Consider the following 20,200-nt stretch of genomic DNA (forward strand, 5'->3'; position numbering starts at 1 on the left):
TATGCACACTAGAGATGCGCGGATAAGCTATAATGTCACCCGCATCCGCTGCTTCAAATAAATGATCCACCCGCAAGTAAAATTTTCACTGATATAGAGACCCGGACCCGATCGTCACTTTGATTAGTCAGTAAATGTTCTAGCACTGTCTTTGTCTGTAAAAGTTTAAATCTAATCTTTCGATTAAGCACACACATGATGTACCATATAAGAGATACCAGTCTCATGGCTTTCATATACATACAGTGCCTCACAGTTGTTGCATATTACATACCCAGCACTTGATTCATCCTTGTTAACCACTTCGCTAAAATTCTCTCACACGGTACTTTTCTTTCCTACCTTTTGTTTTGTTTTTAATTATCCCTTTTTAAATTTCTCTCTGATCTGTTTTGCCTCCATTTCTGCTTTAAAGGCTTTAATGTTTAAATGCTAAATCGGGGTCCCAAGTGCACCTGCCAACTCAGAAAACGTGAAAAAAGAGAAATCATTAACTTTTTTATGTGAGCCTATCTCTGCCATCCTTTGAGAAAACGATCGCTTCAAAAATCACGCTTTTACTGACGTAAGTAGCCGTTCTTATTATAATATTTCCGCCCCTTGTTTTGAATGTGTCCACCCATTGCGCCACCGCCATTTTTGTTTTCAAATGTGTGAATTTTCAATACCATGGCAAAAGTAGCAAAGCTTACAAACTGTTGTGTTGTTGGCTGCACAGAACAATGTTCCCAGACTCACGTTAGACAAGAGAGCTATGGATTTATTTAGTGTTCAATGGAAATTATCCACACTGAGCGAGGCAAAGCTGCAAATAAAGACATTGTAAGTACCAGTATTTTTTAAGTAAAACCCCAGGGACCTGGGGCAACTTAAAAGTGGATAAAATGTCTGTAGTGGAGTAGGCGGGGGAGAGACCGTGGTTCCATACCGGTGAATAAGTGAATGAGCGCCAGCCCTGAGGAACCTCTTTTAATCCATGGGAACAGCACAGAAGACCATCAAAGAATGTCTCTTGCTGTGGTGGATTCTATGTTAAAGAAATCCTCTGGCAAGCCTCTTAACTACAGCCTACAGTTAGGGCTTCGTGTGAAGCAACGCCTCTGGAAAACTCTAAACTGCCCCACCATGCTTGAAGAAGAGCAGCCTGATGGACTCATCCAAGTTAAAGAGATGTTCTCCAGACCAAGCCTAAAGAGATCTGCCCCTCGTATAAATGTGGACATTAGTGGTGAACCCCTGCCATATACGCACCAAAGAGGAAGAGACCCTGCCTGTGACATCCATGCAGTTCCTAGATTATATTTAGTGTCTATAATGTACATAGTTCTTGAATAAATGTTTGCTACTTATTTCTATGAATCTGTCTTATTTATATTTAACCTTCTCATACAATTCCAACACAACTACTTGTTGGAATATTCAATTTAAAAAACAATTTAAAATCACTTTACAAATACATTAAAATAAGTTAACGCGCAAAATCCTCAGTGAAACGGCACAATACTGTCACGGGTTCGTGCAGGGAACACTCAAAACCAGCAGATAACAAAACAGGTTTTCTTTAATCCAATAGCGTACACAAGGAAATACGGGAAACACACAACACCACAAACATTCACAATACTGGACCAGGAATACAATCAAGGGGAGAACTTAAATACAACAGATAACGAGGGCTAAACAGGTGCAGGGGATGAACTAAATGAGGCAGAGGTGAAAACAGGCAAGGGACACACGGGAATGTGACAGTACTACGACCTCACGCCAACCAATAACCGGGGAGGGGGGTTGGGCGTCCTGGAGACTTATGGAGGACACGGGGGGACAAGAAAAGGAGTCTCTAGGACGTTGGGGTGCCAGCCGCTCGGGAGGCCTGGAGGGTGCCGGCTGCACCGAGAGCCCGACGACCGGTCTGGCCGATCGGGTCTTCCCACCCATATGACGCACCCCAAAAAATATTTGGGGTGAGTCCAGGTGCACGTAGGGAGGCCGGGACCGGTTCGGAGACCACAGGGAGGCCGGAGGGGCTTCGCGAATGGCCCAGGGGTGAGCTGATGTGCTTATCGAAAACAATGTGTTTGGATTTCAAAGGCAAGACCGTGTTTCTCGTTAGCTTTATGTGACTAAATTTTATTTTATTTGTCGCTGAAAGCACAGGCTCACAGCATGTTTTCTGCTGAAAAGGGAGCGGAGACTAGCAGCTCACTTGCACTTAAAGATACACACACACCAAAACAGTGCGTTTCTCCTCACATGCAAAAGTGGGAATGTAGCACATGGTATATTTAAAGATCTGTGGTGTATTATGAGCTGAAACTTCACAGACACATTATGTGGACCCCTATGATTTATATTACATTTGTGTAAAACTAAAAAATAATCACCCCTTTAAATATACTGATGTGCATGCCGGTGTCTTTGCTCGGTGGAGTCGCGCTGGAAGAGTCGCAGGTCTTTACACTAGTCGGTCTTCACACGAGGAGGGCTGATGCTTAATCCTCTTCTGGACGATTTCCTTGCTGACCAATTTCGCACAGCTTTTCTGCAGAGACCCGATGTACTTGATGTACGGCAGCTCTTTGCTGTGCATGAGGTCGATGTTGACCGTGTGGTACTGGAGAAAGAATGACAAGCGTTTAAGTCATGTCACGCATTTAAGCCCAATGAAGTGTCCAAATATAAAAAAAAAAACCATACAATCATACTAACCTTTTCTGGCTCTTCATGTAGTTGAGCGGAGTCTGTTTGGTCGATTTGGCCTCAGTGAGCTCACAGAGATCAAGCTTTGATTTCTCCCTGTTCCTCACAAACAACAGGGACGGCTGGGTCCATGAAGGGGACCCACAACAAAGCTTTATTCTCACATCTGAAAGGTCACTGTCATCCTCAGAGGGCTGAATCTTCTTTGTCTTTGCCACAGCTGGTGGTTCTGGGGTCGTGCCGGTGGAAGGCATTGGTGCCACTGCACCTGTCAATGCTGGAGGAACATCAGTCACCACCACCTCAATCCACCTTTTAGAAAGAATTGAAACAAAGCTAAATTCACAGCTCCTGAAAATCACACAAAGAAAAGCAAGACGACACATTTTTGGTTCCCCAACCTGTCGATGGGACTGGAGTCCAACATGATCTTTGCCAAGTGGCCAGAACTGAAGACTATGCCAGACTGCAGAATCTCCAGAGAATTGGCCTTGGCCTTCTCCACCGGCTCAGCGATGGCCTCAGATGTGTGAATGAAGCTACAGCTGCTGCTAGATATAATGATCATGTGAATGGAGACATTAGTTAACCAGAATCAGTCCAGGGCCAGGGCTGATCAAATTATGACTGACTTACGGCTCTTAAATAAATGAATTAAAAAACACTGTTAACCATTTCTGTAGACATTACAGTATTACTGGCAGTAGTTTGTTCAAAGATAACTGAACATTAAACATCGACAATTTCTGTATGTAGCTTTACTCAACTAGGTTAATCTCTTAAGTAGTATGCATACGTTTTTTTAACATTTAAGCGCAACCTCTCCTAACTTGCACTATTTCGCACCCAGACACTGCTCCTGATTCCGGGTCTCAAAAAATAACTCCTATAAATTGAAATGCGTTTTAAATGTATGAATATTTTTTTATGCATATTTGTGTAGTCCTAATATCATATAACAATACTATTATCATTATGTATTGACTTATTGATTTTCATTATTTATTACAAATATTTAATTTCTCTCACGTACCCCTGGGGTATACTCACTGCTCTAGAGATTAGAACGGCCCCTTCTCTGTCTGTTTTTAAGTCTCTGCTAATAACGTGTTTATTTTCATTAGTGTATTGACTACTGTGATTAGGCCATTTAAAATTTTTAATCAGGTTCTTTTAAACTGTTGACTACAATGATATAGCCAACGGGTTGCGTCTTATTTGTGCATGGTCTTTTTTTGTATATGAAGAATAAATGCAGGGCTCTCAAGTTTTGAAGACAGGCAAGAGTGACACCCCCCCCCAATCCCCCCCCCCAGAAGAAAATATATGACACATGACACTGACAATTTAACCAAATACAAAGTGTTTATTCAATTTCCATTTATAAAATTTGTGTGTGTGTTTGAGTGCGTGTTTGTGAGAGAGCGAGAGAGAGAGAGAGAGATTATGACTGGTGTTGTTTGTTGTAAGTGTTTGTTGCCTTTTTGGACTCCTTTATCATTTGTGGTGTTGGCTCCCATTTGAAACAGTTCGGCTCAAGCCCAGCCATTTTCAGGGTCATGATTGAGGACAATGTCCCGTCCAGAGACAAACTGTTTCGTGTTGAGGTTTTGTTCAAACCAACCATCGAAAATACCCTCTCAGCATCAGCATTAGAATGTGGAAGCACTAAAACCAAGGCTGCGATCTTTGATAGCCTCCCAAATTGGTTCAAGCCAGTCACCTTTGAAAAAAGGAACAGGGGGCCTCTATTTGGGGGACTCAATGATTAATGCATCCATGGCCAGGATTATATGATTTTAAAAGTGACCTATAACATCGACTATGCAATGCACTTTAATTAATTTAGTGCTAATAAAATTATTAAGCCTATTGGAGAGAGATATATTTATAATGTGACAATATGTCAGTCATCGTGTGATAACGAAAATATGACTAGGCCTAGACTAACGTTACTTGTTTTGAGCAGATGTTGTCAGTGAACAGGCTGTAAAACTGTTGGCTAAGTAACAGACACTCATGAAAAACTGATGCTTATTATCTGGGAAACATTCTCTAACAGCAGTCAAGTTGTCATTGTTTGTGTCAAACAAGTTGTGAATTTGTTGTAACAGGAGATGATTACTTACTTTGTGCTCAAAGTGATGCTCGGAGCTCCTGTGGTTTCCTCTGTGGGTGAACGAGGAAGATGGTGAACAATTCCAGGATGCTTTTTTTCATTGGTTGTTGCGTTAAATCTTACCCAGATACAATAGTGCTATTTTCTGATTGGCTATTGTGTAGCCTATTTCTTTTTTTTGATTGGTTGATAAGTGGCAGGCTCGATTAAAACTCCAGGGGAGACGGGCTTGATTTCTGCCGGTTTCCATAGTGAGAGCGGCGCGACCAGATAACTTTTGGGCGCTGCGGCATATTAAATGTATTATAAATAGTTTTTCTGCGTGAGAAATACAATGTGTGGCGGGAGTGTGTGACAAAAGACCGAAAAGAGTGACTGTCACGCTCAATGCGTGACACTTGAGAGCCCTGTAAATGTTTTCTCCTGTAAAGCACTTTGGTCAGCCTGGTGGCTGTTGTAAATGTGCTATACGAATAAAATGAACTTGAATTTGCTAATTTTGTCAAACAAATCATGTTATGATATTTTTTTGTTTTTAAAGTGATTTGTCATTTTCTATTTTCATTTGCAGTAAATTGTATATTGTGTTTTGAATAAAATCAGTTACACAATCTAATCATGACATTCAGCACACAACGATGAAAAATCTGAGGTACAGATCCCTGTTAGTTACGCAGTTACACAATCACAATCTGTGGCATCTATCTCGCTTTTTATAATCCTGGCATCACACTGGGTTTCCACATCTAACACTTCCACACCTATGGTAGATTATTTAACATAAATCATTTAAAATTCAACACTTCAGTATGATAGGCTAAACACATATAACACATAAATAAAATAAAACATTTGTCACTTTGTCACATACAGGTGCATCTCAATAAATTGGAATATAATGAAAAAGGTAAATATTTTTTGTCCCTCATTTCAGAAAGTGAAACATATTATACAGATTAAGTACAGAGAGTGAAATATACATATTTTCTTGAAACTTTGATGATAGTGGCTTTCAGATAATGAAACCCCAAAATTCATGGTCTCAGAAAACTAGAATATTACATATGATCTATAAAAAAAGGCTTTTTAAACCGATATGAAAAGCTTTATGGAGATGCTGATTTAATTTTCCAGCAGGACTTCCACACTGCCAAAGGTACAAAAAGCTGGTTCAATGATCATGGTGTTACTGTGCTTGACTTTTGCTCCATAACAACTGTGCAGAACAGGATAGTTGCTTGATGGACGTTACAAACTAATACTTTCAAATTTGTACGCGAGATTGTGTTGTCATGGTTATAATTAATTCTGGCTTTTTCAGGGCCAATAATTTCTCACAGTTTCCACTCTCATCGAGGAGGGAGGATGGACACAATGGCTGCCCCAAGTGTTGGGCTTCCAGCACGCTGGGGCAGCCATTGTGAATCGGTTCTTCCCGGACTGGGGGCAGTGTATGATTCAGACAGTGCGTCACGGGCGGCTGGTGTGTTCCCACAGGCACAGGCAAAGGCACCCTATAGGGGGAAAAAGTTAGGACAATTCCGAGGGCCCATGACTTACAGAGGACCCAAAAATAGGTAAAAACTAATATAAAATTATTAAACCATCATCATTCAGTATATATATTTAGATAAAATTAATGAACTCTGTTTTTGGCAGTAAAAGTTAAAACTCCCCATTGACCAACAATTAAACATCCATATTGACCGACCACCCCCCCTATCTGCATATAATGGTTTGGTCCTGCCTTAGCGCAAATCGCTTGAAATCTCCGTCTCTACAAGTTACAGGGAGCTGCTCGAACACGATGTATTCGCCCTGTTTGGATGCCGATGTAAGTTTGCAAAGCCAACATCAATAGCAACTCAACGTTTGCCATTGTTTATGCCGTTGTTCATGCTGTTGTGCCGGTACTTTGCTGGGAAAAGTGAGACGTATTCCGTGACCTGTTGTTGACATCCCGATGTAACCGAATGTGCAGAGTTGGAAATTCAAATTCATCAGAGGACTCCGCATCATGCCCCACCATGAATGAAAGCAGTGGGCTGCTGGCTGACGCCTGAACAGGTATGGAAGCGGTAGGCCCACGCCTTGTCAAGGTAAATGTCGCACCTTGGGTTGGTTTGATGAAGACTGAGAAGGAAACGGATGTTGGATGTCAACAAAGGTCTCCTCCTCTTGCACCGGCACGGATGAATACAGTTGGCTGCTGGCTGACGAGAGGGAAGCTGTACATCTTGTCAAGTTAAACGTCGCTCCAGGAGACACAAAGATATTGCAAACGTCAGCTTCCATCGCTGCTAGTCTTGATAGCACGGCCTCTAATTTCCCATCCAGAGTGACCATTCTGTTCACCACAGATTCCTCATTGGCCTTCACTTGGACCTCAACCTTCTGTAGGGTTTTACAGTTTTCGTTCAGCATCTATAGGTCGCACCTGAGCTGTCTGTGTGTCTTCTCTGCATTGTGTTGCAGCTACTCCATGAAGTTCATCACAGTAACTTTCGTAAAGGCCTTTAAATCATCTTGCGCCACCTTCTGAACAGAAGACACAGCTTCTCTTAAGGATTTCAGCTCCTGGATGAAAAAGTCCCTCACGGTATCGTGCTTTAAGAAGAGCTCCTCTTCTGTGGTAAGTGTGTCTTCTGCTTCCTGGTCGTCTTTCTGACCTGCCGACATGTTTGTTTTCAGTAAGAGCAAATTACACAATATTGTGTAGTTCCAGGTCTAACTACTCTGAAAACTGGAATAAAGTAACTACACAAACAAAATTCACAATAAGATGATGTGTAGGATCCGGGCGGACCAAAGGTGATGATGGACATCTGCTGTCCTGCGCGTTCAAAAATTGGCTTTAAGGATTTCAGATGAATAAAAGTTGAAGTTTATTAAGTTGAATCTCAGCGCTGGGCTTATCTCAGACAAAAAAAGTCTTCACAGAGAGAATCAGCCTCGCTCAAACAGTGTACAACATATTTATAGTGTGTATGTGAGAGGGTGTATCTTCTTTCTTCAAGCTGTGCCTCCCCCGAGCGCCTCCACATTTGCTGCTTTCTTTGTCTCACATGGAGTGATGACCCCCCTCGTGCTCATTCCGGCCGCACTCTTCTTCTTTTACTATCTGCAAAACAGCATATTTCCTCCCCCCTGGTCTCCACATAACCTTGTTTCTTAAAACCCGTGCTCTATGGGTATGCGTGTTGCATGTGCAGGATGACCTCAGGTCAAACTGCTGAGTTCTCGTGCAAACCCTCAAGCTGCTGAATCCCAACCCCCATATCCTGTCGAAAATTCCATCTGCACTCTAATATTCACCCTTAATCTTTCAAACCTTTAAGCACACACTTTATTCATAATTGTTTATACTAATACACACATTCTACTATTGATTATATATAAGCCATAACAAGATAAAATGTAGTTAACCCATAGACTGTGATTAAATGGACATTGTAATAAAAAACATGACTTTAAAACCCTTCAGTGACCATTTGGGCATCGTGAAACACCATGACCTCTCAGCAGGGGTCTAACCCGCGCCAGCAAGTCTGATCCAACCGCCCTCTCTTAAAGCATCCATCATTTGATCAGGATAGATTCCAACACACTCCCCTGGACTTCAAAGTAGTCCTAACGAGGAGGATGGAGTGCTCCCCCAACGAGGGACCATATGTCCCAAAAGGAATGTGACGAATGGTTTCATTCCTCTTGAAATTGTCTTTCTTTCTCCTTAACCACATAATAATGGTGTAAATGGGTATTAGGGCTGTGCGATATGGAAAAAAAAAGAACCTTGATTTTTAAATCAATTTGGGGATTTCGATTTTAATTTCGATTTTCAGTCAAATTTTTTAACACTTCATTTCCTTACACAAACGAACAGGGAAACTGTAGATTTTATAAATGGATGCAGTGTTTATTAAGACATGTTTCACAAAGAAGTATAAAATGCTGTAATATGTCTAGAACAGACATAAGGCAAGTAAAAACCAAGCTAAGCAAAATGTCTATAAAACAGACAATGGGCCAAATAATAAATAAAATTGTAACAATTAGTCTCAGGAACCAACATACTAAATAATATGTCTCAAAAACAGACATAAGGAAAAATAAATGTGTGTGGTTAATCAAATCATGAAAACAAAAAACAGGCTGAAATGTCTCTTAATTAACAAAAACTAGAACAATGTCAGAAACTAGCTGCTTGAAATGTTTAAAGGTTTTTGGCTACGAAAACCAGCATGTCCACCATTTCTGGTTTCAAGCATGCACGCTGGCATGGCACCACATTCCCTACTGTGCTAAACACCCTTTCTGATGGTGAGCTTGTTGCTGGAACACAGAGATATTATTGTGCGAGCCTGCTCAATCTTGGGAAGTTTATCTGGTGTAGTTTCCACCATAGCAGCAGATTTTCCTCACTGTCGATTGAGGGAGTAAGCATGTAGCTATTCACCTCAGAGGCAATGGCTTCATCCAGTTGCATAGATTCTGGCATGGCTGAGACACTCTTGAAAAAGCTTCCCAAAGACTTCTTTGACTTTTTCCTTGGTTGTAGGTCTGTGTCTTCATTCTCTCTACTCGCGGTGCTCTCAGAATTCATTGCATTCTATTAAAACAAACAGACAGACAAAAGAAAATAAATATTACACCACATGTATACACCTACTATATTAACCTATGAATGTACCACTCAATTTAACCATACACCAACTCACCGTGTCTGAAATGTATTTTATATCAGACATCACCTTGGCCTTGATACTTGGAAGTTTGTCTGCAACAATGTAACTTGTCTTGAACCTTGGATCTAGGAAGGATGCCATATCCAGCAGTTCTTGAGTGTCTTCATCATCATAATTTTTATTCATGTACTCAAGAATTTTTGATTTTATTGTCTTGGTCAGATCTGAGTCCTTATCATTCACAGCCACGATCTTTGCATTGAATAAATGAAGAACTGGTTTCAGATATGACACGCTGACATAGTCCTCGCCAGACAGAGCATCTGTGAACTCTTGCAGTGGACTTAGTGCTTTGTTCACCGATTCAAGGACATCTATGTCCTGCCATTGTGGCACCAGGTGTCTTGCTTTGCAATCAGCTGAAAGAACCTGAGAAAGAGCCTTCTGTTGCTCCAAAACCCGTTCTATCATTCGTTGCCTTGTGCCCCACCTAGTTGGGCACTCTGTTATGAGTGCATGCTTTGGAAGCTGAAGTTGTTCCTGGGCTTCAGTTAACATCATCTTCTTCTTCCAAATATGTGAAAAATGCCCAACCAACTTTTTGCACAGACCTGTGACTCTGGAAATGCGGCAATCATCCTTAACTGCATTTTCTTAAAGAAATAAATAAAAAAGGGTTTTACATGATAAGCATCATCCTTTAATTAAAAGCATATTTATTTAAAAAAAATGAAATACATAAAATATGTAGGCCTAAACAAAAAGTGCTTAAGCACATTTAAAATATGCTGTCAACATTTAAGTCACCTTTGATTCTATTGACTGTATGATTAAAAAGCGCTCTATGTTTGGGCCATAGCTCCAACCTAGCAGTCTGTTTCTTAACTACTCCACATTCAGTTTTTTTTTTAAAGAAGATAAACATCGTATTGTATATTTTCACAGTAGTAAGCAGCATATATATTGCATATATATTAATATTAATATTGCATTAATAAATTAAGGCTAAATTTAAACTTACCAATTGCAAGATGGAGTCTGTGTCCAAAGCATTGCAATCTTGTCCACTTGTTTAGAGCGGCAGCCTTCACAATGTTTGATCCGTTATCAGTGGTGATTGACACCTGCTGAGCCTCAGAAAGTCCCCAGGAAGCCAAAGCATCTCTTAAACCCTGAGACAAACTTTCTCCAGTGTGGACATCGGGGAAGTATGACGTTTGCAAGACTTTGCTTTTCATTTCGAAATCATCATTAATAAAGTGTACCGTTAAACTTAAGTAAGGCTCTGATGTTCTGCTTGACCACATGTCGGAAGTAGTCGCGTAGTATTTCACTTGTTTTAACTCGCATTCCACACTGGCCTTGCATTTGGCATACATTTCAGGGATGGCAACTCTTGAAAAATAACTTCGCGACGGCAGCTGATATCTCTTATCAAGTGCGTGTATCATTTTTTGAAAGCCGGCTTTACTGACAACATTGGCGGGCATCATATCTTTGAATAAATGGTACGTGACGGCGTCGGTTATTTCCTTATGCCTTTTTGAACTTTTTTCGTATGGTGTCCAGCTCGCAAATGCATGTATTATAGATTTTTGTTCACCTAGTTTTTGGGGTGCACTTTTGTTTGTGTCCTGGCTTTTCTTCTCCATGCACTGGTCGTAGAGCTCTTTGTGGCGCTGCCCTAGGTGTTGAAATAGATTAGATGTGTTACCATGTTTTGCTGCCACAATGGTTTTGCAGGTCTTGCAAATTACGTTGCTCTGTGATGCATCATCTCTGCTAAATCTAAAATATTCCCATATCACAGATGTCGATTTTCTCTTTGTTACCAAGTCATTAATCTGTTCTAAACTCATCTTCGCTGTTTCAGTACGATCCCCCTGTTCTGATCAACCGTTCGTTCTGTTAAATTTTCGCGGGCTGTATAGGCGCGCTCGCTGCGTGGGATTCTGATTGGTTCGGATAGCATACTGCGGGACGTCAGTGGGCGGGAAAAGAATCATGTTATCTGCGATTTAGAAATCGCAGATGCTCACATCGAGGTTCTTTAACGATTTCGATTAATCGCACAGCCCTAATGGGTATACACCTATATCTACATATTGTATGCTTGGCCCCATGTTATTCGACTTCACCTAAAACCTGGAAGGCATGTGTCTTTAGTTGTATTCGGCATAAAATTATTACATTCTTGTACAAACTTCAGGTCAATGTACTTATAACACTGGCATGTTTTATATCTAAATGTTTCTCTTTTCATTCCTTGAAAGATGATGTATAGCACAGTAATGTCTTTCATACCATACTCATTTTATGTAATTCTAAGAGTTTTACAGCACCAAACTCCTAATTGATCCTAAATGCAAATGAGCAAATATGCGGAACAAAGAAACTTGATCTCGCCCCAAAAATCAGCTCATCACATTGAATCACTCACTTTATAGGGGCGTGAAGCCCAAGCTTAAAACATCCGTAAACTGAGCAAACGATGGACTCACTCGCTTGCTTTGAAACCATCAGGACTTTGAGAACACTTTTCCACGGGCACAAAACCTTGTCCCAGCACACTCAGGAAACCAATGCAAGTATCAACTATTTCCTAAATAGGTGCGTTTAAGCTGTAACCCCTTTTAACTAAGGAGACTTGTCCTCGATGGTTCATGCAGATGTGAATAGTTGTTTGTTAAAACTGCCACTCTTTGCTTTGTCTATTTCTTCCATTTCTTTACTGCTTTTACGTTTCATGTTTGTTTGTTATTTCTTAGTTAGTCGGTTTGTTTTCCCTTTAGTGTGGTCAATAAACCTGCATTTGTCTGCACGCTTGAATTGTTGCTGTGTTTCTTTATCACATATTAACGTCACTTAAACTGCTTGATTTCGTTATAATTTCTGGAGCGGTACTGTACTGCATACAGGAAGAGTGTTATGTTTCCAAGGCCAGGAAAGTAATATTTCTTAGATTTGATATACGATCTGCGGATCACTCGCTGGACGAGTGAATTTAGTTTGTCGCTATTGTCAGGTCTGCCGAATCCGATAAAGTGTATAAAACAGGTATAGTTATAATCATTAATTATACGTCTTTTACTGTGATCAAACTCATAGTTTCCCCTGTAATAAACAGCAAATATCATAACCAGCAAACAACATAAAACTCTTGTGAAATAATTTTGAAGTCAAACAGATCTGCCATCAATGAGCAACCACCGAATTCAAATATTGGCGCCCTTCTCCAAGTTCAACAAAGTATTAAATGAAAGACAAGAGTGACTGAAATCGATAATGAAACATTTACTTATTTTACTGCACTTTCGGAAGGTTAAAAAATATAAATATACTATGGTATGTTTTTAGCTGAAATAAGCTTACCCATATGCTAGATTTAAATGCAAAATATACTTCAAAACACATCAATATAAGGTAATGTAATATCCAGTCGCATCTTAATTTAGTAATAACCACCATACTCTTAAAAAGCTATCTTAAAATGTCAGCTTCATAATATTTCTGATTTCCCATGATGGATTGATGGATAATGGATTGATTGATTAGTTACTTAATAGACACTTAAAATATGTGTCAGGTCTCGGGTTTAACTTTCCTTTTTCTTCCTGGCAATCTCCTCACAGCTGTTTTCACTCACACTCTTCCGCACCTGTTCGTTATTTCCTCATTATCTTTCGACTCCTTATAGTCAGCCTCTGCCTTCCTTTCCGTTGCCAGTGTGTTAAATCCTTTCATGATTATCACTTGTGCTCTTGTCGTGTTATTTTTCTAATGCTCTTTCTTCCAGTTGCATTGCTGGTGGTTTCTTGTTCGCAGGCTGTTTGTCTCGCCGCTGCCTTCTATTTGGATTATCCGGTTTGGACTAACTCTGCTGCCTTCACTACTACGATTTCGCCTTATTCCCTTGGATGACGTTCGCACCTCGCCTGACCTTGCCTGTCTGACACAGAGTCCTCTTCAACCCCACGGAACCTGTTAGCACCTTTACTGACCTTCGCCTGTTTGACTCCGATCTGCTCGCTCCCATTTACCTTTTGCCTCTACGGAGTTGTTTATGTTTTTGCTGTCTCCTAAGTTGATTAAAAGACTATTTAACGCATCTGCTTTTGGGTCTGTCCTCTTTCCGTGACGGAACACACTGGCCAGTATGGATCCAGCGGATGCGTCCGTCCTGCGCACGGCCGTGGAACAGCAGGGGATGCTATTGGGCCGTCATGAGGAAGGTTTGACGGCTACACGACGGAGTATGGACGCTTTATCCACGATGGTACAGGATTTATCAACCCGGCTGGAACAGACACTCCTACTTGGTGCTACTTCACAGAGCCAACCCTCCGAACCCCGGGTTAATAACCCACCGCTGTACGATGGTGAGCCAACACTCTGCAGAGCATTCATCACGCAATGTGAGGTTGTGTTTTCTCTTCAGCCTCGCACCTACGCTTCAGAGAAGTCCAAGGTGGCATTCGTAGTGTCTCTGCTGACGGGACGGGCTCGCGAATGGGGAGCGGCCATGTGGGAGGCACAGGGTTGTTATCGGCACGATTTCCAGGACTTCAAGACGGAGATGATTAAGGTCTTCGACCGTTCAGTTTTCGGCACAGAGGCTTCTCGTCGCCTTGCGTCACTACGGCAGGGCAGAAGGTCAGTCACGGACTATTCCATTGAGTTTCGTACACTAGCTGCCACTTGCTCCTGGAATTCCGAGGCACTTACGGCACGGTTCCTAGAGGGTCTGGTCAGTGACATCAAGGACGAGATTTATTCACGTGAGTCCCCTAAAGATTTTGATGAACTTGTTGATTTGGCCATTCGGCTAGATGCAAGAAAGGAGGTCCGCCAGCGTGCTAAATCTGCTAATCCTCAAATGGACCATTGGCCTCCTCCCCGCAATTTTCCTGTTTCCGCGGGCCAGTCTGAACCCATGCAGTTAGGAAGACTGCGTCTCTCTACCCAGGAAAAGATGCGCCGTGTCAATGATGGTGTGTGCCTGTATTGTGCGGGGCAAGGACATCAAGCTGCTAATTGTCCGCTAAAAGACAACGCTCGTCGATAAACAGGGGAGTCCTGGCGAGCGGCACTTCAATCTCCCCTGGTCTTGGAACTCGTACCCTCCTATCGGTTGTCATCACCTTTAACGATGCCAGCTTCCGTGAGTCCGCTCTTGTTGATTCGGGGGCGGAAGGCAACTTCATTGATGAGACTTGGGCTCGTGACAGAGGGCTGTCTCTTCTCCCTCTCCGTCCACCTGTGCTCGCTCACTCGCTGGATGGCAAAGTTATAAGTGAGGTTTCTTCCATCACCACTTCGGTAGGTCTCATCACCTCCGGTAACCATAGGGAGGAGCTTACGTTTTTTATTATAAAGTCTTCTGTAGCTCCTATTATTTTGGGCCACCCGTGGCTCTCTTTACACAATCCTGTCATCAACTGGACAGAGAATCTTATCACTGGGTGGAGCGTGTACTGTCACGCTCATTGTCTTGGTTCTGCTTATTCTGTCGTTTCTTCTTCTCTGTTTCAGGATGAACAACTTGACCTGACTGGAGTTCCGGAGGTGTATAACGGCCTTAAGGCGGTCTTTAGCAAGTCCCGGGCCACGTCTCTTCCCCCTCACCGTCCTTATGACTGTGCCATTGACCTTCTCCCAGGCACTTCTCCGCCGCGCGGTCGGCTTTTCTCCTTGTCTGCCCCTGAGCGGACAGCCATGGAGAAATATTTGAGTGATTCTCTGGCCGCCGGTGTTATTCGTCCCTCCTCGTCTCCGGCCGGTGCGGGATTTTTCTTTGTGAAGAAAAAGGACGGCTCTTTGCGCCCCTGCATAGATTACCGAGGCCTGAACGACATAACTGTTAAAAACCGGTATCCTTTGCCGCTTATGTCGTCTGCCTTTGAGTTATTGCAGGGCGCAATGTTCTTCACAAAGCTGGATCTCCGCAACGCTTACCATCTGGTCCGGATAAGAGAGGGGGACGAATGGAAGACAGGGTTTAATACACCCACGGGGCATTTTGAATATCTGGTCATGCCATTTGGACTTTCAAACGCCCCGGCTGTCTTCCAAGCACTCGTCAATGACGTACTCCGTGATATGATCAATAAGTTCATATTTGTGTACCTGGATGACATTTTAATCTTTTCCTCTTCCCTCCAGGTACACATTCAGCATGTCAGACGGGTGCTTCACCGACTGTTAGAGAATCAGCTGTTCGTTAAAGCGGAGAAGTGTGAATTCCACCGCCGGTCAGTTTCGTTCTTGGGACACATCGTTTCGTCTGAGGGGATACTTATGGACCCTGAAAAGGTAAGAGCCGTCTCCAACTGGCCGACACCAGATTCCCGCAAGGCTTTACAACAGTTCCTGGGATTCGCCAATTTTTATCGGCGTTTCATCAGGAACTTCGGGCAGGTGGCGGCTCCTCTCACTGCGTTAACTTCCACCAACATTAAATTTGCCTGGTTGCCGTCTGCACAGGCTGCTTTTGAGGAACTTAAGAGCAGTTTTGTTTCTTCGCCCATTCTTGTTACTCCGGACCCAGCACGGCAATTTGTGGTGGAGGTTGACGCATCTGAGGTGGGAGTTGGGGCGGTTCTTTCCCAGGTTTCCCCTCATGACAATAAGTTGCATCCTTGCGCTTACTTTTCCCATCGATTGTCTCCCGCAGAACGAAACTATGATGTCGGCAATCGAGAGCTGCTGGCTGTGCGCTTAGCTCTGGAGGAGTGGCGCCATTGGCTAGAGGCTACTACTATTCCTTTCATCGTGTGGACCGATCACAAAAACCTGGAATATATTCGGACCGCTAAACGATTGAATTCCAGACAGGCTCGCTGGGCGCTCTTCTTCGGGCGCTTTGATTTCGTTCTTTCCTATCGACCAGGCTCTAAGAATGGGAAGCCTGATGCCTTGTCGCGGTGCTTTTCTTCCCTGGGTGACTCATCTCCTCCCGATACCATCCTGCCTTCGGGGTGTGTACTGGGGGGAGTCACCTGGGGAATCGAACACCGTGTCAGACGAGCCCTTAATGGAGTCGAGGTTCCCCGAGAGTGTCCAGCGGGTCTCCTTTTTGTTCATAAGTCGGTTCGCGCGGCCGTTCTCCGTTGGTGCCACTCGTCCAGACTCACTTGCCATCCCGGTATCAGGAGGTCGCTGGCCGCCGTCCGTCAGCGATTCTGGTGGCCGGGCATGGCAGTGGACATAGACCGTTTCGTTAAGGCGTGCTCGGTCTGTGCCCAAAGCAAGTCACTCAACGTACCTCCTTCTGGGCTGCTCCAACCGCTTCTTGTCCCCTCCCGCCCATGGTCCCATATTGCCCTGGATTTTGTGGTTGGTCTCCCTAATTCCAGTGGCAATACGGTAGTCCTTACGGTAGTGGACCGTTTTTCCAAAGCGGTACACTTCCTGGCTCTCCCTAAACTCCCCTCTGCGAAGGAGACAGCCCAGACCGTCGTCGATCACGTCTTCCGGCTTCACGGCCTTCCGGAGGACGTGGTTTCCGATAGGGGACCACAGTTCGTTTCTTGCTTTTGGCGTGAATTCTGCCGACAGATTGGCGCAACCGCTAGTCTGTCGTCGGGATTTCATCCTCAATCTAATGGCCAGTCTGAGCGCGCCAATCAGGAACTGGGTCGTATGCTCCGCTGCCTGGCTTCTCACAACCCTTCTTCTTGGAGTCAGCAGCTTACGTGGGCTGAGTATGCTCACAACTCGTTGCCGGTATCATCTACTGGTATGTCTCCTTTTATGTGTTGCCTCGGTTACCAACCTCCTTTGTTTTCTTCCCAGGCTCCCGAAGCTGCGGTTCCCTCGGTCAACGCGTTTATTCGCCGTTGCCGCCTTACCTGGAGAAGAGCCAGGGAGGCGCTGTTACGGACCAGGGACCGTACCAAGCGCATGGCTGACCGCCACCGGAGAAAGGCTCCCAGGTACATCTGTGGACAACGGGTGTGGCTCTCTACGAGGGACCTCCCTTTGCGGGTTCCGGCTCGTAAGCTGGCTCCTCGTTACATAGGGCCATACCCGATTGTTAAAGTCATCAGTCCGGTGGCGGTAAGGCTTCGGTTGCCTGGGTCCCTTGGCCGGGTGCACCCAGTCTTCCACGTCTCCAGGGTCAAGCCTATCTGTCGCTCTCCTCATGTTCCCCCCCTCTCCTCCCCTGTCTCCCCCCCTCCTCCCCTGGTCATTGACGGAGCTCCCGCCTTCAGGGTCAGGAGGGTGCTTGACTCTAGGCGACGTGGTCGGGGATTCCAGTACCTGGTTGACTGGGAGGGTTATGGTCCGGAGGAGAGGTGTTGGGTCCCGACCCGGGACATTTTAGACCGTTCCCTCATTGAGGCCTTCCACCGCCGTCACTCTTCTTTCGCCTCGGGCGCACCGGGAGGTGCGCCTGGGGGGAGGGGTACTGTCAGGTCTCGGGTTTAACTTTCCTTTTTCTTCCTGGCAATCTCCTCACAGCTGTTTTCACTCACACTCTTCCGCACCTGTTCGTTATTTCCTCATTATCTTTCGACTCCTTATAGTCAGCCTCTGCCTTCCTTTCCGTTGCCAGTGTGTTAAATCCTTTCATGATTATCACTTGTGCTCTTGTCGTGTTATTTTTCTAATGCTCTTTCTTCCAGTTGCATTGCTGGTGGTTTCTTGTTCGCAGGCTGTTTGTCTCGCCGCTGCCTTCTATTTGGATTATCCGGTTTGGACTAACTCTGCTGCCTTCACTACTACGATTTCGCCTTATTCCCTTGGATGACGTTCGCACCTCGCCTGACCTTGCCTGTCTGACACAGAGTCCTCTTCAACCCCACGGAACCTGTTAGCACCTTTACTGACCTTCGCCTGTTTGACTCCGATCTGCTCGCTCCCATTTACCTTTTGCCTCTACGGAGTTGTTTATGTTTTTGCTGTCTCCTAAGTTGATTAAAAGACTATTTAACGCATCTGCTTTTGGGTCTGTCCTCTTTCCGTGACAATATGATTACACAATTAATAATCTAATATTTTATCAAATGCCATCAATTATTCTAATAAAGTAAATATAATATTTTCTAAGATTCATATATACAAAATATGTTGATTAAGGTTAATATAAATTTAATAAAAATACCACTAGCCAGACTGCTCAACTCAACTCAACTTTATTTATATAGCGCTTTTTACAATTTTCATTGTTACAAAGCAACTGTACATGACACATTAATACAAGAAAAACAACTAAAGGCATCTACCTGTAAAAACAAGACAAAGGTGAAAACAATAAAAGACAGACATACAAATGCTCCATTCACACATTGAGAGACGCACACACTGACAGTGAAAGCACACATAGGAGAGAGAACCACAGGTCAAATATTAAACGGACTATAAATTCTTATATGCAATATTAATTATGTCTAAATTCTAAAGCAGCCCCCCTGGCCAGACAAATAGTGCAAAACAATATGCAAACGGAGGCGAGGAACCCAAAACTCCAACAGAGAAAAAAAAAACTCAGGAGAACCCAGGCCCAACCAGGGGATTCCAGTTCCCCTCTGGCAAAAGCTGCTGCCTCTGCACAAGCTCAACAGTGCTTGCACAACAAGGCTAAATAAAAAATAAACTTACAAATAAGGTAAATTATAGATTTAAGATTATCATTAACAATCTAATAGCATTTGAAGTGTTGTAGAAAAATTGTGTCAAGTTGTCGGGTCCTTTATCCAGCTCTATCATCTCAGCTCTTGTCAGGTCATCGCTTCCCATTCTCAGCTCTGCAATCAGGTCTGGGCATGAACTGCATCCTGCAGTAACCTTGGAACAAAGAGACAAGACTGGCTGAGAGTAGAGTACTATTTACAGTAGAGTATCGTCAACAAACACAGACTCTGTGCCAGGCCCATCTATAAATTGTCCTCCATTTATAATTTAGAGCCATGAAAAACTATAATTGTGCTATATTTTTGTCCCAGGTTATGTGCAGAGGTGTTTTGTCACTCACTGATGCACAAAAGAGCAAACACTGAGTATTCCATTAAGTTAAAATGTTACTATAGGAGAAAATTATGCATGTCTCAATCATTTGAAGTCAGAGCAGCATTACTGTAAATTCATATATACATGTTACACTGTGAACAGAGCATGGTGCACAAGATGACAGGACACTGTGCTGCTGCATAGGACACTTTGCCTCAAATGTCAATTTTTGAGTTACCGTGTTACAGTGCCTTACAGTGCCTTACACTGCAGTGGTGTATAGAAGTGCTGTTCTAATTTAACTAATTTCTTATTTTCCCATTTCACTCTGCTTTATGTCTCCCCAACCAGAAACTGCAGTGGGTGCTTGCGTTAAACACAGAAGTCACACTTGCTCAAGGGCTCCTTTGGTTGTTGGAATGAGAGTGGAGAGAGTGGTGTTTATTCACTCCCCCAATTACATTTTCTGGGGGTCCTAAGACTCACAACTTTCGGGGTACAAGTCCAACTTTTTAACCAATGTCTATCACCTACATTTATCACCTACAAATGACATCAAAACAACATTCTAAAATGATTGTTCTTGGAACGTTTTCTCTTTATATTATGAAAAGCTTCATCAAGTCAGCCATCAAAACTATGTTACAAGAACGTTGTTCTTAGAACATTTACCTATAAATTTACAAGAGCATTCATTGAGTAAAAATAACATAAATAGAACGTTTCTAGAATGTTGTTCTAAAGA

At 43.3% G+C, this 20,200-nt stretch overlaps 1 protein-coding gene across 1 annotated transcript; it reads right to left on the reverse strand.

Moving 5' to 3' along the window:
* Positions 1-1,664: 1,664 nt before the first annotated feature.
* On the reverse strand, positions 1,665-7,243 carry LOC130430701 (uncharacterized). Its single transcript, XM_056759841.1, has 6 exons — positions 6,932-7,243; positions 6,225-6,333; positions 4,830-4,869; positions 3,102-3,251; positions 2,710-3,012; positions 1,665-2,614 (listed from the first exon to the last, which is right to left on the reverse strand). Exons 1-6 carry the CDS (start codon positions 7,241-7,243, stop codon positions 2,461-2,463), a joined length of 1,068 nt encoding a protein of 355 aa, XP_056615819.1. The 3' UTR covers positions 1,665-2,460.
* Positions 7,244-20,200: the final 12,957 nt, after the last annotated feature.

This window comes from Triplophysa dalaica, chromosome 10 (assembly GCF_015846415.1).
Source record: "Triplophysa dalaica isolate WHDGS20190420 chromosome 10, ASM1584641v1, whole genome shotgun sequence".
NCBI lineage: Eukaryota > Metazoa > Chordata > Actinopteri > Cypriniformes > Nemacheilidae > Triplophysa > Triplophysa dalaica.

What these genes read in the sequence shown, in the direction of transcription:
- LOC130430701 (XM_056759841.1), bottom strand. Translation starts at nt 7,243, where the DNA reads ATGCTGAACGAAAACTGTAAAACCCTACAGAAGGTTGAGGTCCAAGTG. An exon ending in AGCATCACTTTGAGCACAAA is followed by an intron (nt 3,252 to 4,829) that starts GTAAGTAATCAT and finishes CATTATATCTAG; the next exon opens with CAGCAGCTGTAGCTTCATTC. An exon ending in GACTCCAGTCCCATCGACAG is followed by an intron (nt 3,013 to 3,101) that starts GTTGGGGAACCA and finishes TCTTTCTAAAAG; the next exon opens with GTGGATTGAGGTGGTGGTGA.